Here is a 21108-nt window from a genome sequence, read left to right on the forward strand (position 1 = left end):
GTGGGTTTTCATCAAGGAGAAACAAACAGAACTTTCACACCGTAGCCTGGCCAGTCATGAAACTGGTTTTCAAAGCTTCTCTGATGCACAGCACGCCCTGCTGTGCTCTTCTAACCGCCCTGGTGTCTGGCTGTACGTAATCAGCGGTCAAGCGATTTGTCTCAACCTCCCACCCCACCATAAACATTTCCCCCTTACTCTCACAGATATTGTGGAGCACGCAGAAAGCAGTAATAATGATGGGAATATTGGTTTCACTGAGGTCTGATCGAGTCAGTAAACTGCACCAGCATACTTTTAAATGTCCAAATGCACATTCTGCACTTGCTCAGCCTATAGTTGAACAGCTCCTGACTATTGTCCAGGATGCCTGTTTATGGCTTCATGAGCCATGGAATTAAGGAGTAGGCTGGGTCTCCAAGGATAACTATAGGCATTTCAACATCCTCAACGGTTATTTTCTGGTCTGGAAAGTAAGTCCCTTGCTCCAGCTGTTCAAACAGACCGGAGTTCCTGAAGATGCGAGCATCATGTACCTTTCCCGGCCATCCCACATTGATGTTGGTGAAACGTCCCTTGTGATCCACCAGTGCTTGCAGAACTATTGAAAAGTACCCCTTTCGGTTTATGTACTGGCTGCCTTGGTGGTCCGGTCCCAAGATAGGGATATGGGTTCCGTCTATCGCCCCACCACAGTTAGGGAATCCCATTGCAGCAAAGCCATCCACTATGACCTGCACATTTCCCAGAGTCACTACCCTGGATAGCAGCAGCTCAGTGATCATGTTGGCTACTTGCATCACAGCAGCCCCCACAGTAGATTTGCCCACTCCAAATTGATTCCCGACTGACCGGTAGCTGTCTGGCATTGCATGCTTCCAGAGGGCTATCGCAACTCGCTTATGAACTGTGAGGGCTGTTGTCATCTTGGTATTCTTGTGATTCAGGGCAGGGGTAAGCAAGTCACAAAGTTCCATGAAAGTTCCCTTATGCATGCGAAAGTTTCGCAGCCACTGTGAATCATCCCAGACCCGCAACACTATGCGGTCCCACCAGTCTGTGCTTGTTTCCCGGGCCCAGAATCAGCATTCCATAGCATGAACCTGCCCCATTACCATCATGATGTCCAAATTGCCAGGGACCCTGCTTTGAGAGAAGTCTGTGTCCATAGCCTCATCACTCTCGTCACCGTGCTGCTGTTGCCTCCTTGCCTGCTTTTGAAGTTTCTGGTGTTGCATATACTGCAGGATAATGCACATGGTGTTTACAGTGCTCATAACTGCTGCGGTGATCTGAGTGGGCTCAATGTTTCCCGTGGTATGACGTCTGCACGGAAAAAAGGCGCAAAACGATTGCAGTTGCTCTCATGGAGGGAGGGGCGACTGAGGACATGGCTTATAGGGTTGGCTTATGGGGAATTAAAATCAATAAAGGGGGCGGTTTTGCATCACGGAGAAACACACACAACTGTCACACCGAAGCCTGGCCAGTCACGAAACTGGTTTTCAAAGCCTCTCTGATGCGCAGTGCGCCTTGCTGTGCTCTTCTAATCGCAAACAGCCTAGTCAGCAAACAGCACCAGCAAGATTTTAAACATCCAAAGGCACATTCTACCACCATTCTGCACTTGCTCAGCCTATAGTTGAACTGCTCCTTACTACTGTCCAGGCTTCATGAGCCATGGGAGCAAGGGGTAGGCTGGGGTAGGTGCGACAAGCCTCCAGCTCGCATGATATTTGAGGCAGGACTGAATTTCCATTAGATGAAACTTAAAGCAGAGAATGACCTGGAGTCACTCCCATTTATGTCCAGGTGCCCCCGACCGACCTTACCGAGGCTGGCCAGGAGCACCCATGTCTGCCCAGGCGCTCCTGACCGACCTCAACGAGGTCAGCCAGGAGCAACCAGAAGACAGCAGCAGATGGTACAGTATGGCTGCTAATTGTCTTTGCTAACTTGCAAAGGCAAGGAGCTGCTGCTGTGTAGCACTGCAGTACCGCATCTGTCAGCAGCACCCAGGAGACGTACAGTGACAGTGAGCTGAGCGGGCTCCATGCTTGCCGTGGTATGTCATCTGCACAGGTAACCCAGGAAAAAAGGCAAGAAACAATTTTTTGCCGTTGCTTTCATGGAGGGAGGGAGGGGGGCCTGATGACATGTACCCAGAACCACCCACAACAATGCTTTTGCCCCATCAGGCATTGGGAGCTCAACCCAGAATTCCAATGGGCGGCAGAGACTGCGGGAACTGTGGGATAGCTACCACAGCGCAATGCTCCGAAAGTCGCTGTTAGCCTCGGTGCTGTAGATGCACTCTGCCGACTTAATGCGCTTAGTGGGGACACACACAATCGACTGTATCAAATCGATTGCTAAAAAATCGACTTATATTATATCGGCCTAATTTCGTAGTGTAGATATACCCTAAGTGTTTGCTATAATTTCCCATACTCTGCTCACGTGATGCTTGGCAGTGGGGAAACAATTCATAGATCGCTGCTCTTCTCAAGATTTGCTTCAGCCAAGAAGCATTTACTGTCAGAAAAGCACTGCAGGTCTGTGTAAGAGTTCATGTTTTAAGTCTTCCAGTGAAAACCACACCAAAGTATGTGCCTCAAACCTGCCAGAAATTCTGATCCATGTTATTGGGTGCATCCGAAAGACCAATTTGCAGAACAAAATAAAGCTGTCCTGAACAGCTCTACATGACTGTGAATCTCAATAGTTCTACAGGACCTACATAAACTTTTGATCTACTAATTCCAGATGAATGCTGCAATCAACAATGCCTATGTACAAACAATGGAGTAAACACAGAGCACCATGTTAATTTGACCTACATAAGGATGGGAGGAATGGGCTTAGTAGAAATCAATGTTTGCCAAATGGAAAGGGTTAAACTATGTATAGAAAATTATTTTCAGCCTTTTAAGACTTATTACAGACAATGGAGCATAAAAAACAAAATAGCTAACGTTCTCCTTTTAAAACTTGACAATTGGTTTCAATTGTATGATTTCCTGGAAATAAAGAAATGCTCATTAATGACCAAAACAATGAAACCATTAAACAGGAAAGGTAAAAGAAATAATTAAAGTTACAAATCAGTTCTAGCAGAGATTTCATAATAAAACTTTTTGAAATTAAAAAATATGCAGTGACTGCAATGGCAACTAATGGCAGAAGAGTGAAAGGGATAAAAATGTATTTCCAGTTGCTGGTAGAGGTCCACTTTACATGTGCACAATTTACTAATTGCTACTTTGCACAATGAAGTACGAGCCATCATATTTATACAATCAATGTTAGTCTGTTAGGGCCAAATCCTATCATCTTTTTACTCAGACAAATCTCTCATTATTGACTTCCAGGGAGAGTCAGCCTAAATAAGGACTTCAGAACTGGCTCCCATTAACCAACAAAGAAGGCACAATGAAAGAAAATGTCAGCACAACCCTTCTCGAGTTTGGAAAATGTTCTAGAAATATTTTAAAGTTGAACAGAGGAATTTATAGCAAGCTTGAATCATTTAATTTGTTACCCAGACCAATTTCCATATATATCTCCAACTTACATACGTACAGCAGCTAGATAAATATATAAATAAAACATATAAACAAATAAATGTTTGTATTGCAGGCAAACTCAGATTGATCAAAATACCATCAGTTATACACATATATTTCAAGTCTAATTATTGCTTTTGGGAAAATTTAAGAATACAAAATTTCACCATAAACTCAGAATAGAATATATAAGATTTTCTCTCACCTTTTTTAGCTTTTGAGAAGAACACAGAGGACCTCACGCTTTAAACAAGTGATTATTAAGTTGAATCTGATATTTTCATGTATTGAAAAATGATCTCTGAAGAGTCCAGATCCACGAATAGCTCTCTATAAATACCTGATCATAAGATACTCTAGGACTTTCTCCACATTTCATACACGTGGGTTAGCTATGTCTGATGACATGATCTGATGAATTATATATCAGTAAAAGAAGAGATTAAAGGTCCAGACTTCTTGATATAATATTCCAGATGTAACTGTTTTAATGAAAATTGATGTTTAAGGGAAGTAATATGTTCATTCTCTACATCTGATTTAAAGAAAAATCCCTGCTGCTTTCACATGCTTTATCAACATAGAGTACATTTAAAGGACAGGATTCATTACTGGGAGCTTGCCTAAAGGAAATGTGAGAGAGCAGATCAAACTCTGGCTTTACATAAATCAAGACATTTAAATATAAACAAAGAAATAAAATAATATATAAACAAAAGGAAGTTTATGTTTTTAAAAGAAGACAATACTGTAACAGAAGTTGCTCATATGTCAATATGTAATTACAATTTTCACATTCAGACAAAGAAAAGCACATACTCTGTGTGTGTGTGTGTGTGCGCGCGCGCATGAGAGAAAAAGACTGAGTGTGTTTATAAGGGGAGGAGAACAGTCTGTATCTGATATTCCTCTAGCCCCAACACACAGGCATCAGGGAAAGGTGGGACATGGGAGCTTGGGTGGGAGCAAAGTTAGGGTAGGGTTGGACTTCCTCATTTCATGAGACTTGAGCTGAGCCACTTTGCAGCAACCTAAAGTACTCTTTCCTCCCAAGCACGGTGCACCTGAGGGGCCAGAAATTAGCCAGTACTCAGATGTTCAACTCTTAGGAACTTGTCAGTTTCCTAAGGGTTAAAAAGCTATGTAGACTCATACAAGGGAAATTTTAACATTAAATGGAAAATGTATCAATTGAAACTGTTTTAACCACTTGAACTGAATTTTTCATGTTCCATTTTACCCCTCTGCTTGATTCTGCATAATAATCAGATATAGGGACACTAATTTCTGAGGTCCAAATTCACGCTTGCTGATCCTGCTGAGGGAGGAAAGGTGGCTGGTGTCTCAACTCCCCTCCAGATGGCATACTACAGTTGAACACACTACAGAGAAAAGGTCTATTCTGTGGAATTCTTCTCCTTCCTGGTTATAAGGAGAGGTGGGAATGGCTCTTTGGGAGAGAGGCTCTAGGAGTCCTGAGAAAAGAGCTCTAGAAATAGCCAAGCCTTAAAGAAGATTTGAACTGATCTTTATCTTACTATAGTTTTCTTTTTAATAAAGCCAAATCCTAGGAAGAGGTGTGTGTGGTGAATTTGGACTTTACGTGATATAACAACTGTGTTTTAAAGCAGGATGCAAAAGGAGATAACATTTGTATGGCAAGTTGTGGGGGTTTTGTTTGTTTGGGCTGTTTATTTTTCATGGAAACTATACAAAAGGAGCTGAGGAGTTTAGAATATTAGAAGCAGTCGAAGTAACGATGGATTGCTAGGCAGTATGCAAGTGAGGCAGACAAAGGTGCATCTTAAATTCAGTTTTATCACATAGGTAAACAATTTCTCCCACCACCACCTGTGTGACAGCACACAAATTAGAGATGAGTCCAAACCAAAACCCCAGATCTGAACATCCAGACTTTGCCCTCTCATGGTTCAGGCCTACAGTGCTTGAATGCTGTCTACGATAATGCTTCCCATATGGGAGTTCAGACAATTTTCATTTTTTTCATCAAGATATAATTTATGATATTTTAATAGGTGACAAAAGAGATCTGTATGCTTACTCATGACACTATATTACAAAATAATAAAATGAACACTCCAGATCATTATATATTTTAAAAATTGTAATAACATCATACAATTATTAAATGCAATATATCAAGATCAGAAATTTTTTTGCCTTATCCGTCCAAATATAAATATATCAAGATGTTTCTCTGATACAGTGTGCGTCAATTCCTCAGTAAAGAAAGGAAAAGAAAGATATGTCTAATGAGGTTTGCCTCTGAATTCTTCAGGGTTAGTCATCCAGCTGGCAGAGCAGAGCAACACCTCGCTTGATCCAGTGCTGGACTGGTTTATCAGTCTCTAGCAATAGCGCAATGACAAAATTAGTAGAATGTCCAGTAGTGGATAAGGTTCCCTTACGCTCACTTGTCTTGTAGAGTGGACAAATATAGGCATTAGATTTCTTTATGTCCGATTTTTTACCTTAAAAAAGAACAAACAAAGGAATGAATTATATACTGTAGATGTACTAGATGAATGAAAATAATCTAATGTAAAAATCAAATATTCATTCTGACTTATTTTTAAAGCTAAATAAAAATTTGACAAAATATTTTCATCCAGCAAAACTTAAAAAGAAGTCGCTTCTTGCTCTGCTTTTCTTTTAAAAATTAATTTACAGAATTTACATAGGCTAATAGACTAGGGGAAGTATGTTTGCTATTGTTTGCTTACAGGAATAGATGCCTTCCTTTATGACCTGCTTTTCAAATCTTTCACAGATGCATTCAAAGTTAAATAGTTGTATAAAAATCAAAGCATTTGACTAAAATACCATCGGGTTATAGTTTAGAGCATGTTAGTAAGTGCACAAGGTCTTCATATAAAATTGGGGCTCTAAGGTAACTTTGATTCAGCAGCTCGAGAACCTAATCGTGATTAAAGTTGTTTGAGTTCCGAGGCTACAGCTCTGGAGGAACTGTAATGTGCCCAGACTTGCACAAAGGCTTAAATCATGTTCTTCTGACATCAGTCAGCTTCCATGAACAGACTTCTCCAATGTCAATAGAAGGGGTAAATGGGCAGGATGGAATACTTTGTGGGGCTGACTCACAGCTAGTTACAACTAAGTAGAAACTAAACCACTGTGGAGAAACATTAGGAATGTTTGAAAAAAAAATCTAAGGTTTGGTTTTTTTTAGGATAACTGCTCCTGATCAAAGAAAGGAGGAACCAGATGGGAAAAACAATAGTAGATGTTAGTCAGAAGAAAACATTATCAGTGTTTAGCCATCTATGGACAGTATTTCTGCAGCAGTTAATGATACTTTGAGCAACATTAATTTTAACACATATGGGGTGAAATACTGGCCCCATTTAAATCAGTTGCAAATGTCCCATTGACTTTTATGGAGTCAAGATTTCAACAACCATGCTCCCTTTTGCCAAGGCTAGTTTATGCCTAAAATATACATGAAGATCCAATTTGGAGGCAGTGAAATTCATTTTATATGAAATGTCTATCTGATTAACTCCTCCTTTGTCCTATCCATGCTAAATAAATCTTTGTGGGGGGGAAAGAGGCACAGACCAGATAAATTTCAGATAAAAAATTGGGTCAGCCAGTGAAAAGGCATGATGTTTGACAGGCAAGCCATTGATCACATCAGCTGAATGGAGATCTATGTGCGTTTGGATTTTTTGGTGAGAGAGAAGGGTTGGTCTTTTTGCAACATTAAAGAAATACATTACTGCAAACTCTTGTTGCATTAGAATCCAAAGAAACATTGGTTCCAGACCACTTTACTTACTTGGTTTTATCCAAATAATTGGCATCGGGTCAAAGAGCAACTTGGGATGCTGTTCAGCTAATATTCCCCTGGTGAGACAAACAAAGAAACTATTAAAACATAATTTTATAAAAGGTATATTTTTAAAAGAGATATTTTTGTATTTTACTTCATTTGTTGGGTAGGAAGGGTTGGGATGAGAAAGGGGCATGGAGATGAAAGGAAGGGGAAGAGAAAGAGAAATGTCAGGACAAGTACAGACAATGGAAGCAAACTGAAAAGATGTAACAAGAGCGAGAAATAAATAAATAGAAGAGAGGAGGGTATGCAGAACAGAGCTGGAGGACTTCCCTGTCTTTACCTTTCTCACAGGGTCCAGTAAAATCATCAGATATCAAAAACATTTCTCTCATAAACCCACACCAGGGATGAGATTATGAAATAACAGATAAAAGCCATACTGTGCTCTGACCTTTGCTGTTTAAACTCTTGGAATAAAACATGCAGTTTTTCTTGCTGAACTACATTACCTTTAAAAAAGTGTCCATTATCTTGTAACAGTATGATGACAATTTAAAACCCAGTGTAGATTTTGATTTTGTACATCCACTTTTATGTGTGTAAACAATTGCACAAGCAGAAGTGGGTATATAGCTGCTTTATCAGCACAAATTGAGGTGCTGGTGTGAAATTTGTATACACTGAGGGCAGGTCTACACTAGAAGCGCTACGTCGGTGCAGCTACATCTTATTTGCAATGTGCTCTTTTCTGATTGTCTGGTAATTAGTTCCAACTACTCTGCACATTAGTTCTGAAGGTTTTTTTTTCAAAATGCACTGCTTCACTCTACTGGAAAAAAAAATTATCTGAGATTTTTCCTAGGCCCCTTTTAAAATATTCGCTTTGAGGGCCTGTACTCTTTCCCATCTACTTAGAAACCTTACAAAATAGCAAGTACCATATTTGAATGACTATACAAACAGTTAAATCCTGCCCTTCTCTTGTGTGGGACCAAGATGTGAATTGGTGCTTATCTTCATCTTAGCTGCCTGTGCGCCAGGTGACTCACCCTGAGGATGGTCAGGTCGGCTGCAGCAAAGGGATAGGTCAGGGCTCCACCACCTGCTCTGTGATTGGGACTAGGAGGGCTGTTCATACACTGGGGACCTGATGTAAAAAATTCATTCTGTACTCACATAGTAAGTGCTGTAGGTTTGGAGAGGAAACACTATTCTATTCACATGCGAGAGACACAGCCCCTGAAAACCTTTTTCAAAAAATCAAGTCCCTCTGAGGTGTCTCAAATTGGGCACCCGGAAACCGATGCAACAGGAATCACTGGTTACTTTTGAAAATCTTGGCCTTACTGCTTTGAATGGTTCTGTGACTCACGTAGAAGGGCAATTTCATGAAAGAAAACTGCATTTTTATTATAAGTAAGCACATGGCAACATTCCCAATACTACAGTATAGCAGATTCATTGTGTTTTTTCTTGTCAAGATCTCATGAAGGAAGGAGAAGATTTTAAATTAGAGTATATCATTGAAATGTTGAAATGATGTTAAAATATTTCAGTAAATCTAATAAGAAAGTTTAAGATTTATTTTAAAATTTTAATTACTGACTTGGTCCTGTCCCAGCGAGCTCCATCTAAAAATAATCCATGGATATAAACACCATCTTCTGGTGCACTATCAGATGTATCCTTAGGAATAACCTAAAAGGAAATACATGTTAATACATTTCCACGGTAGTTTTGTTTTAGAGCTATTAGCTCTACAAGCCAATCTTCCAGAGACCAACCCCAAATCAGGATAAAATAGTGAAGCCTCTTCTTTCAGTACTACTTTACATCATCAACTGTTAAGATGGCAGCTTTCTATGTGACTGTTAATTATCCTTTATCATCATACTTAGAACACTCACGTTTATCAAGTGGTTTGTTTTCCTAATTAGATGATTAAGTGTAATGAGGAATATGCTTTTAATAGCATTCCTTTCCAGATATAAAGTGGAAAACCGTATGTACTACTATTTAACATGGCTGCAGATCTACAATGCCATTGCTAATCAAGGTCTCAATCCTGCAATGAGATATGTGCAAGTGAACATGTCCAGTCAGGCACAGGGTCCTGGTGTATCTCATGGAAACATCAGGACCCATATTAGTAAAATATATTTTTTATCACTTATCCATACCTGAAATTCATATCCCAGCAGGTCAATTGGAATGGTGTACTTCCTGGCATAGTTCTGCATGGCTCCAGTTAAAAAAGCTTGAGTAAAATAGAATCCTGATAGCCAAAAAACACTGGGCTTTCCTGACTCATACCAGTCCTGGGAGGAGGAACAGAGAGATACTTTCAAGCATCTTTGCTATTTAGCATAGGCCTAGGTGGTATTTGCAGTTTTCCACAAAAATGTTTATTCTACACAACTTTGTTTAGAAAGTCTAGCTATAAAGAGTCAATTCTTACCAACCCATGTCCAAATAATCCTTTAATTTTAAATCAAACAGAATTATTAGTAACACAATCCCGCTTGCTTTACCTGCAAGAATTTCAGCCTCGCTAGAAAATCTAGGATATAGCTCCCCAATGGTTTAAGACTTGGGTATGAACGGTTAGCCCAGTTCTCGGCAACTTTTCCAACAAGCAGACTGCCACTCAGGGCCTCCAGCTCAGAATCCATAACGACTAGTCCTTTAATGGCCTTTTTCAGATTTATTAAGGTAATACGTATAGTTCGGAGTAAACTAGAATTAAAGAAAATATCACAGAACTGTCACTGAAATACAACAGGTTTGACATGATTTGTCAGATATAAAATCATCATCTCAAGAAATAGTATTACATTATTGTGATGGCTATGAAACAAGTGCATAACCACGTTTTCCTCATTCGTAATTTGCCATATTTGCAAAATTACAGATTGTGCCCATACTGTTGCCATTTAACAGATCTTTCTTCTGCTTATCTGTGGCCTGGGACAAATCTGTTAATTTCTGTCTCATTTTCTCCATCCCATCTTCCTGGCTTCAAAGGGTTCTGTGAGGTTTAACTCATTATTAAGGATAGGAGTCTGTCATGGAGGTCATAGATTCCGTGACTTTAACGGACCTCCATGACTTCTTTGGCTTCAGCCCGCCACAGTGGCAGGACTGGAGCAGCTGTCAGCTCCCGACCAGGAGCAGTGGTCAATGGTCAGCATCCGGAGCAGCATCCCAGGACTGGAGCAGCAGTCAGTCAGCCCTCGCCACAGGAGAAGCAACCGGAGCAGTGGCTGGGGCTGGGTCAGCCCCCAGGGCCAGAGCAGCGACCGCCACAACAGGATCAGCCACCAGGACTGCAGTGGCTGCTGCTGCCGCAGGAGCCTGAGTAGCCCCCAGTGGGGCTCTTCCTGTTAGTCCCCCCACAGGGTATTTTTAGCAAAACTCACAGGCAGGTTGCAGACTTCCATGAATTTCGGTTTATTTTCCATGACTTTTACTAAAAATATCCATGACAAACTCTTAACCTTACTCATTATGAACTGTACAGTGCCTGAGATGTCTAGATGGAAGGTGAGATAGAAATTCTAATTATTTTCATCTGGTTAAAAATAATTGAGTCCAAACCAGAACCTAGATCCAAGCATCCCTGGATCCAAAGTCAGACTTTGCAGCTTGCCTCTGTCACTTTAATGGGCTAGGGCAAAATTCCTGATCTGGAATCCCCCAATCTTTGGGAAAATTCATGGGGAGATCCAATGCTCCAGTGCAAAGTCCACATCTAGCTTAAAAAAATATAGAACACTATGCAGTGAATATTCTTGGGGAAATAATGGTCCAATGGCAGCTGTATAAGTTCGTCTCTTTCTGTTTATGTAAAATAAAATATTTCTGCTAAAATAGCTGAAGACCTAATGGGGCATTTAGTTTTATGCATTGCTTTGAATTTCATAGTCTCTTGCCTATACTGTCCTGGCAAGAAATTAAAACCAGAACCCTAAAAATAATAGAATCACAGAATCATAGGACTGGAAGGGACCTCAGTAGGTCATCTAGTCAGTCCCTTGTACTCAAGGCAGGATTAAGTAATAACTAGACCATTACTGACGGGTGTTTGTCTAACCTGTTCTTAAAAACCTCCAGAGATGGAGATTGTACAACCTCCATAGGCAATGTGTTCCAGTGCTTAGCTGGAACAATTTACAATATGTGTATGGAATAGATGGGGGAAACAGGTTTCAGATAATAAAAGAGGGGGAAAAGGAGAGTGAGAGAAATAAGGGGAGCTTGGAGAGTGAATTAAGGGATCAGAGAGAATTGTAGGAGAGAACTATAGCAGCTTTGTGAGAGAATTATGGGGCAGAGGGGGAAAGATGAGTGGGGGGGAGGTCAAGAAGGAGAAAAATAAGGGTGTCAGGAAGAAATAGGGAGCAGATGGAGACAAAACAGGAGAAAAAATAGGAATTTGGGCAAAGTGGGATAGAGACTGGGGACCCAAAGGGAAAAAAAAGAGTGGAGGATTATGGTTGACAGCAAAAAGAGTGGAGGTGAGGGTATAGGAAGAAAGGGCAATCAGGAAAGAGAGAAGGAAAGTGATGGGGCACAGATAGAGCAGGTGAGAAAATAATAAAAAAGAGAGAAATATACATAAAGGCGGAAAAAAGAAAATGATACAAGCACAGGAACAATGAGACCAAAAAGAAGAGAATGGACGGAACAAAGAAATGGAAGTGAAAAATAAAGCAATACAGGCACAACCCTGCAAATAACCTATTACCAAACTTTTCTTTGGCCCCTCCCCCCATGGCATACCTTATCCTCCAATTTATTTGCCATTTAGATATTTTTCCTTAAACCCAACCTATATTCTGCCTTGCCTAATAAAGGAAAAGTGCTGGGAATGCAGAAATGCAGACACTACTGCAGGCGATTAGAATTGAAGCAAAAAATAAATAATAATAAAAAAAAAAGGGTCTTCAGAAGGGAGTCTATAAAGAGACCTCACTGGATGCCTGGCAGAAAAGGGATCTGCTGTGAATGGGTTGATTGAAAGTACATTTGAATTAAATTAATTAATTCCCTTACTTGTTAAACCTCTCCATTTCTTGCACCAACACGGTGTTCATACTTTCCTCATATCTCACAGGATACTTATGTAGAGAAGTTTCAATGTCAAAATCATTTGGAAGCTGCAAATGTCAATATATTTGGACACATTTTGATAAGTGCACATTTTAATTTATAATGGTTTCAAAGAGATATTAAAAGCAAAGAGACCCAAAGCAACCACAAAAGCTCCATGGTGAATGACTGATACTCAGTAAAACACCCTATTGAATATTGGTTGGTCAATAAAAATATCTTGAACATCACTGAAAATGTAAAAATAAATGTTGCTTGCAAGATTGAATTGACTTTTTCCCCAGGTTATTTGCTCTGATTTCTCTCCCTTCTATTGTTAGCTGTTCGACACTCCCGCCCCCCACTTTATATATGGCTGTGGGCTCCCCACAGTCTGATAAGTGCTTTACTTTCACTTTGTGTTGGACAGCTTAATGCTCCCCTTGAGTTTTTCCCAATGCAAAATGAAACTTAGGAATCAGAGATGTAGCACAGGGATAGGGAGAGAAAGAGAGAACCGTACTACAAAGTCAATGTTTTATTTTTAAAAAATCACTATTCTATTCAGGTTATTATGCCAGGCTGATCACCATGGTATCTGAGTACTTCCTAGCAAACAAGGAGATTTAGGTTAATTGGATAGGGTTAACTTTCTATTCCACTCCCGTCCCTTGAGCATGAGATCTGTGAGAGATTTTGTTTGTTTTCTGAGTAAGTTAACATGTATTTTTCTTAAGGAATAAATGAGCTTATGTTTGGAATGGAACTTGGTAAGATTTGGTGTAGTTCTTATGGAGAGTGAGGAACATGGCACAGCATGGGGCTAGACCCCAAAAGAGCCCTATCTCCTGCTTACACTAGCTTTGCCCTGGAGGTGCACAATTCCATTATTTCTGAGGAGTGGAGGTGTCAAAGGTGGTCATGGTCCTTGTGGAAAAGTCTTTCAGGTGTCCTGAGCCCAGGCCATTTAGTGCTTTGAAAATAAGAACCAAGAACTTAAACTGAATGTAATGTTCTAGGGGAGTCAGTGGAGAGAGTAGAGCTACAAGTTGCTCAGTAACGGTATTTGTTGCTGAGAAAGTGTGTTGTTGCAACTGCATTGTTGCAATCCCAAAAGGAGGTGAAGGCGGCATTCCTGTGGCCACAGGACCCTTTGTGGCCCAATCATCTGTCCAGTTGCCCATTACCATTTTGCAAATGAAAATCTCAAGGAAGAACATTAAGCTGGCCAGGTAATGGTGGGAGTATTTGTTATTCTAATCAATTATTATGCTATTTGTCTTTCTACATTACCTTAATGAGAATATCATCAGCAATTTCATACAGAGTGCTGTCACCACCTCCTGAGGAGCCACCCTGTGTGCCTCCTCCTTGCGTTAGTATCAGAGATTCAAAGAGGACTTTTGTTTGCTGGAGATCCTTTGAAATATCCACATTTTCATGCAACCCAAACACCTCTGGCTGTTGACTAAACGGAAGATTCTATGGCAAAACATATTAAGTAAGCAATACATTTCATTAGATAAATCAGTTCATTAAGGGCCTGATCTTAAGCTTATTGATTGAAAGATTCCATTAGCTTCAGGGGACATTGGATTAGGCCTAGAACCATGACCTCAGAAATAGCGAATCCCTTGACAATGGCTTTCTAGTCTTTATACCAGGCCCTATTATCTACCTGTTGATCTCCTCATTAAGTTGTACACACTCTGGAGTGCAACAAAGTCTAGGGTGTTTCAAATCACAAAGCACTTTAGATCACAACATACCTGCAAGGGAGCCAAGGAAAGGAAAGAGGATGGGCATCAAATGAAAAATGAAGCGCAGACAAAAGCATTATTTTTAATGTTGAGAGGCTCGGACCCAGTACCCTTGTCTACTTTGTGTATCATGTTTGTAACCTCTCAAGGCTTTGCCACTAACTTTTGAATTTTTTGTTGATCTGTGAATTCTACATAAACTACCAAGAAAAAGTTACAGCCCCATGCATGACCAATAGGATCTGGGTAAACTGTTTCTCTTTCTTATTTCTGGGTTAGCCATCTTCTGCACAATTCATAATTCCAGAAACTTGTTGCTAGAAAACCAACTCCTGGCCTCCACGCAAGACAAGCAAGATTTGAAGCAGGGTTCTAAGGAGTAGATGCTCTAAATGAAATTACCACCTGATATTTCACCCAAATCACTTTGTGGTTTGATCCTGTTAGATTTCACAGTCTAAGGAGAGTCTGGCGAGGTCAGTGCTTAGAAAGGAGCCGTCTCAGAAAACACCTAGCGCAGCAGGGAGTAACATTTGTGATTCAACGTTATAGGATTCTTCTCCCTGGGATTGTACTGAAGCAATGCATGGATGTAGAGCTCAATAAATATCTTAAGGCACTTTCTGCAAAAGCAGGAGTGCTATCCCCAATGTTCTGCCTAATTCCAACTAAAAGTAATTATATTTGATCTCCCTAAATTCCCTTGAGGTTTCAATTAGATGTAGTATTCTTTACTTTCTATTCAAAATTAATGGTGGACTGCTCTACAGCTTCTGTGCTCTACCCCAGAAGTGGCTGTATTTCAGGGATGTCAGGTACTGAGAGAATTATTATTTTGTAATACAATTTAAGATCTTTGGAGCACAGGCATTATAAAAGAGCTAATTATTATTGTTCTAGATGTTCCAGCATTTTAATATTAGAAAATGAATTTGTTACATTCATGCAGAAGTAATTTTTTTTAACATTAATGGAATATCAAATTAAAAATGACACATCAGTGAAAATATTTTCTTTTTGCAATATTCACTAATGCAATTAGACCAAATATTATGTGAGCCAACCAAGTTACCTTAATAAATTCAATGTAGTCCTCATAGGTGCCTTTTGGTGGTGCATAGTAGTTGCCACTGGGAGAAAAGGTGAACCGTGGGTTATCAATTATATCTGGATTATAAAAATCATCCAGCATAGTCATTAGTAAACGTCTGTCCCAATCATCTGTCACTCGTCCTCCATAGTTACATTCACCCGTAAGGTAAGATATAGCTTCAAATGGAACATGGTCATATTCATTTATGAACAACTGAAAAAAAAGAAAACAATAAATCTAAGACACTTCACCACCTTGAATCCCAATGAGGCTTGTAAATTAAATCCTATAGTTAATTAGAGAAACAGTGTGATCTGCCTTTTATTATTAAATAGGAAAGGAGCGGAGATGGGGCCACAAACCCAACATACCCTTCCATGGAGAGGCCCACAGAGCAAGAGTGGCACACAGTGTGGAGAGAAGAGTATGCTCTAACTCATACAGAGCTGTAGTAAATGTTCTTCCCCAGTGCAGCAGCAAATTCAAACTCTGAAGTCTTCACTCAGGTAAAATTCCCATCTGAGGTTAATGGGAGTTTTACCTGAGTAAGATCTGGGCAGAGACCTAAAGATTTGTCCCAGGATTAACAAATCATCCAATCATTCTTACAGTATTTAAAATTGTGTATCTTCTGTAGCCTGATTTTTCTAGCAAAGGCATGTTTCTTTCTTTTAACAAGTCTCCTTGGATGCTCAGAGTATCTTGCTTTTAACCTTCAAAACGTTTGTCTCTTTCAGTGACTCATCATTAGTTTTTTTCCAGGAGATCAAACTCAACTTTCGTAATTCCCACCCTAAATTCTCTTGACTCTTATCTAGATTGGTCAATTTGTAAAATATTCTCAGGAGTCCTATAGAGCTAGTCAGACAGGACAGCCCTGGCCACTGGCTGTGTATCAAAATTTCCTTTGACTAAGAGCAGTGAGCAGTTTGATGGTATCTACTGGTCTGATAGTATCTACTCGATAGTGAGACTTCCTTTGAAATATAGTTTTAACTCTGTTATATTGAGTTCCAAATGGCTCTGTGAATTTGTTTTTAGAAAATTTATCTCAATCTAATGAAGAATTTCGTAGTTTTATAAATATAATATGGTCTGTGTTATTTATCTTTGTCTCAGTAGCAACAGAAACCTGAACTAAAAGTTGTGGACACTTGTTTACGATTGTGTGATTGAGCATTTAACACAGCCATTTCTGTACTGCGGAAGCAACAGTAAATAAAGACTTTACCTGCAGCTGTCTGATACTGATTCGCAAGTCTGATTCATTAAATCCATATGGGATATTCCAACCAAGAGGGCCAAACTTCTTTCTCTCCTGAACAAGAGCATGAAAAAAGCAAACTCCAAAGAGCAGTTTTTCCCATGTCTTTAAGAAAACAACAACAGAAAGTATTAACTGGCATGGCTGCATATGGTCTTTAATTTATGCAGATGGCTGAAACAACAAAAGCAGTTTGGAAAACATTTTATTAACATTTTAAATTCTCTGTTTTTGGATAAAAGTATTAGACTATGACCAGCATGAGGGTTTTTTTAAAAAAATGTTATTAGATAACTAAACAACAATATGGAGTTGACAGTTAACACGTTGAAGCCTATTCCTGCAATCCCTGACTAGTAGGTATAATGTTTACACCGCTGAGTAGTAACACTGAAGCCACTGGGCTACTTGGGGATGTGTACACTACACTGAGTTAAGGATTTGCAGGACTGGACTATTATTTATTAACTAAGGAAATGAAGGTTACTTACCTGTAACAGGAGTTCTTCGAGATGGACTCTGCATACTCCCACTCTGACCGGTGCAGCAGGAATGGTAGAATTGTACTTAGCAGTGTTTGTTGGAGCCTCACATGTCTCTCTTGCCTCTCTCCTCAGTGAACATAGAATGTTCCTGGGCGAGGTTATAAAAGGGGCATAGCACTACAGCTGCCTCAGTTCCTTCCTCTGCAACTCCAGATCTTTTGATAAGTAGGACTCAGAGGCAGAGATGAAAGGTGGGCAGAGAGCATGAATATGCAGAGTCTATCTCAAAGAATTCTGGTTACAGGTAAATAACCTTCATTTGAGTGTCCTCTGCATATTCCTATTCATGGGATAGACTAACAAGCAGTAACTCAGACCCAGGGAATATGGAATCCTAATTAAAAAATGACTGCAAAACTTCCTTGCCAAATTTTGCATCAGATCTAGATTCTAAGCCTAATGTCTGGTGCTTAGTAAGTGTGGACTGTACTCCATGTTGCTGCTCGGCATATTTCTGTTAAGGAATATGTCCAGAGAATGCCATAGCAGCTGCTTTTCAGGTAGTAGAATGAGCTCTAATTCCTTCAGGAAGAGGGAGACCCATCAGCTTATAAACATCCTTAATACATAACCTAATCTATTTTGTAAGAGTATGTACGGTGATCGCTCTCCTTTTATTCCTTTTTCCATAAGAGAGAAACGAATTGGGAGATTGCCTAAAATGGTTAGTTTTATCTAAGTAGAAAGGTAAAGCCCTGCTAACATCTAGTAGATGTTATCTAGCCTCCCCACCTTGAGTGAGGTTTGGGAAAAAATACGGGCAACATTACAGATGGAGGTTTATTCAAATCTAACAGAACTTTCAGTAAGATTCTTGGGTATGTACAGAGTATTATTTTATCTTTATTAAAGACAGTAAATAGTGGGTGTGCCATCAGTGCTTCTAATTCACTTATGCACCTTGCTGAAGTGATAGCTATCAAGATGACTGTCTTAATGTATAAATAGGGTATTGTACAGCTCCTCAGAGATTCAAACAGATGTTGCACTTAGTGTAAGCACTAAATCCAGTGGTGAGCTGTAGCCGGTTCGCGCGAACCGGTTGTTAGAAACCCTTTTAGAACCGGTTGTAAAGGGCTTTTAAATTTAACAAAAGCTTCGCTCCCTGCCCTGCCCCCAGCCCCAGCTCACCTGGCTCCAGCTCTGCCTTTGCCGTCTTCTCTGAAGGCTCCCCCTCCGGGCTTCCCACCAATCAGCTCTTAGCGCGGGAAGCCTGGGAGGGCTGAGAAGGAAGCAGCAGCTTCCTGCAGGTGAGCAGGGGGGGGAGAGGGGCACAAGGAGGGCTCTAGGCGCCGCGCATCCCTGGCCCCGACCCCGACTCCGGGCGGCACAGCTCCAGCCCGGCCGCCCGCTCCAACCCCGGCCAGGTGGCGCGGCTCCGGGCCGGCCCCCAACCCCGACTGTGGCCGGGCGGTGCAGCTCCAGGCTGGCCCCTGGCTCCGACCCTGACTCCAGCTGGGCGGTGTGGCTCTGGGCCGGCCCCCGGCTCTGACCCCGGCCCCGACCCCGACTCTGGCTGGCCAGGCGGCGCGGCTCCGGGCCGGCTGCCGGCCCCGGCCCCAACTCCAGCCAGCCGGCCCCGGCCCCGACTCTGGCTGGCCGGGTGGCATGGCTTCGGGCCGGCCCCCAGCCCCGGCCCCGGCCCCGACTCCAGCCCGCCGGCCCTGGCCCCGACTCCAGCCCACCGGCGCGGCTCCGGGCGGGACCCCGGCTTTGACCCCGGCCCCGGCCCCGACTCCGGTCGGCCGGCGTGGCTCCGGGCCGGCCCCCGGCTCTGACCCCGGCCCCAACTCCGGCCGGCCGGCACGGCTCCGGGCCGGACCCCGGCTCTGACCCCGATTTCGGGCTGGCCAGTGGATCTGGCCTGGCCCCCAACTCCAGCCCAGCGCCCGTGGCTCCCAGCCCCGACTCTGGGTGGCACGGCCCCCATCTCCAGGCAGCACGGTAAGAGGGGCAGGGAGCAGGGAGAGGGTGTTGGATAGAGGGCCGGGGTGGATTAGGGTCAGGACTGGGGGCGGTCAGAGGGCAGGGAACAGGGGAATTGAATGGGGGCAAGGGTCCTGGGGGGGCAGTCAGGAAGGACCAGGGGTTGGATGGGGCGGTGGGAGGCAGTCAGGGGCAGGGGTTCCAGGGGCAGTCAGGACAGAGAGAAGGGCTGGTAGGATGGGGCAGGGGTCCCGGGGGGCCATCAGGAATAAGAGGAGGGGTTGGATGGGGAGGCAGGGGGCAGTTAGGGGACAGGGAAGGGGGGTGGATAGGGCAGGAGTCCTGGGGGGCGGGACAGGAGTCCTGGGGGGCAGGGGGGTCACGACCCCCTCGTGGGGTGAGGAGGAGGGAACTGGTTGTTAATATTTTGGCAGCTCATCACTGACTAAATCCCAAGATGATATAGGCTCTCTAACTGGTGGAAATAGATTATTAAGACCTTTCAAGAATCTTTTGACTACATTATGAATAAAAAACAGTTTACTATCCCTAGAGACATGGTATGCTGAGACTGTTGAGAGATTAACTTTGACTGATGACAAAGAGAGATCCACTCTTTTAAGATATAATAGGTACTCCAATATATAAGTAATTAGAGCTGTAGCTGGATCTACATCATACACGGAAACCAACAATAAAAAGTTCTTAACTGATAGCAACATTCTGTCCTTCTACCAAAAGAACATTTGCTAACCGCCTATGCTCCTCAGGGAGAGTATTCATGAAACACAACATTTTTCCTGACAAGATGACGCTGATATCTTGCCATTACAGCTTAATGGTTCACTATTCTCAGTTCTGAAGTGGCTGAGGAAAACATCCAGTCTTTTCCCTTCCTTATCAGAGGGGATAAAATAAGCCTGAGCATGCTTTCATTTGTGCAGTGCAGCCTTCACTATCAATGAATTAGGACAACAGAGATATGAAACACATTTCCCTCCTGGGAAAACAGGTAAAGGTCATTAGCCTTTTTTAACATAAGCTGAGCTATGAGGGTCATTCCAAATTGCTTAAAACTGGTTGAGATAATCCTTCCAATAAAGGATTTGTCTAGTTGCTGCTTCTAAAATGTGAAGATTTCTCAACAGGAATCAAGGGAATCTCTAATGTCCTTGGAAGAGCACCACATCATCTGAATGTGATGAAACAGCAATCACCCCTACACTTCTGTCTGGAGAAGTAAAGTTCAGAGTCTGGATGGGACTCTTGGATCTCTAGCAATTCTTCTTCCTCAGATAAAATGTCTCTTACAACTGTAGACATTCTATCTGATGTACTATCAAATCCATATCCTTGGGTGTGATGCTTGAATGTCCTCAGTATCAAGTTGGCAATTACTATATCTAGGAATATCTTGAAAAGGTACAGGAGAAGGCCAGTGAGACCACATAAACGAGTGGTGGGCAACCTGTGGCCCATCAGGGAAAGCTGCTGGTGGGCTGCCAGATCGTTTGTTTACATTTGCACGGCTGCCCGCAGCTCCCAGTGGCTGCGTTTCGCCGTTCCCGGCCAATGGCAGCTGTGGGAAGCGGCGCGGGCCTGGCCGCAGCTTCCTGCAGCTCCCAGTGGCCAGGAACGGTGAAACACGGCCACTGGGAGCTGCAGGAGGCCATGCAAATGTAAACAAATGGTCTGGTGGCCCGCCAGCGGCTTGCCCTGATGGGCTGCAGGTTGCCCACCACTGATGTAAACCAAGGTGAAGCCTGACAATCTGGCTAAAGCCCCGTACTCTGATCTGGCTGAAAATATCTCTGCCCTACAGATCTGGGAGAAATGACTGAGCTTACTTAAATTGATCGAGCATGATTTCAATTTCTTCTCCAAAGCCGCGGGACCAGCGGACCCTCCGCAGGCAAGCCGCCGGAGGCAGCCTGCCTGCCGCCCTTGTGGCGCCGGCAGAGCGCCCCCTGCGGCTTGCTGCCCCAAGCACGCACTTGGCGTGCTGGGGCCTGGAGCCTCCCCTGCTCAGAAGGAGTCTTAAGT

The 21108-nt window shown here is 42.4% G+C and overlaps 1 protein-coding gene across 3 annotated transcripts in view; it reads right to left on the minus strand.

Annotated features, from left to right (window-relative positions):
* Positions 1-5867: 5867 nt before the first annotated feature.
* DNAH12 (dynein axonemal heavy chain 12) overlaps positions 5868-21108 on the minus strand; it is a 179587-nt gene continuing 164346 nt past the window's right edge. For all 3 annotated transcript variants that reach the window (XM_039481288.1, XM_039481289.1, XM_039481290.1), the window contains 9 exons: positions 16562-16699; positions 15310-15543; positions 13771-13959; positions 12442-12545; positions 9918-10122; positions 9567-9704; positions 8993-9084; positions 7387-7454; positions 5868-6058 (listed from right to left, as the gene is read on the minus strand). In XM_039481288.1, the coding sequence (XP_039337222.1) occupies positions 5868-6058; positions 7387-7454; positions 8993-9084; positions 9567-9704; positions 9918-10122; positions 12442-12545; positions 13771-13959; positions 15310-15543; positions 16562-16699 (1359 nt within the window). The remainder of the gene's footprint in view (positions 6059-7386; positions 7455-8992; positions 9085-9566; positions 9705-9917; positions 10123-12441; positions 12546-13770; positions 13960-15309; positions 15544-16561; positions 16700-21108) is intronic.

The sequence above is a fragment of the Mauremys reevesii genome, linkage group 7, assembly GCF_016161935.1.
Source record: "Mauremys reevesii isolate NIE-2019 linkage group 7, ASM1616193v1, whole genome shotgun sequence".
Lineage (NCBI taxonomy): Eukaryota > Metazoa > Chordata > Testudines > Geoemydidae > Mauremys > Mauremys reevesii.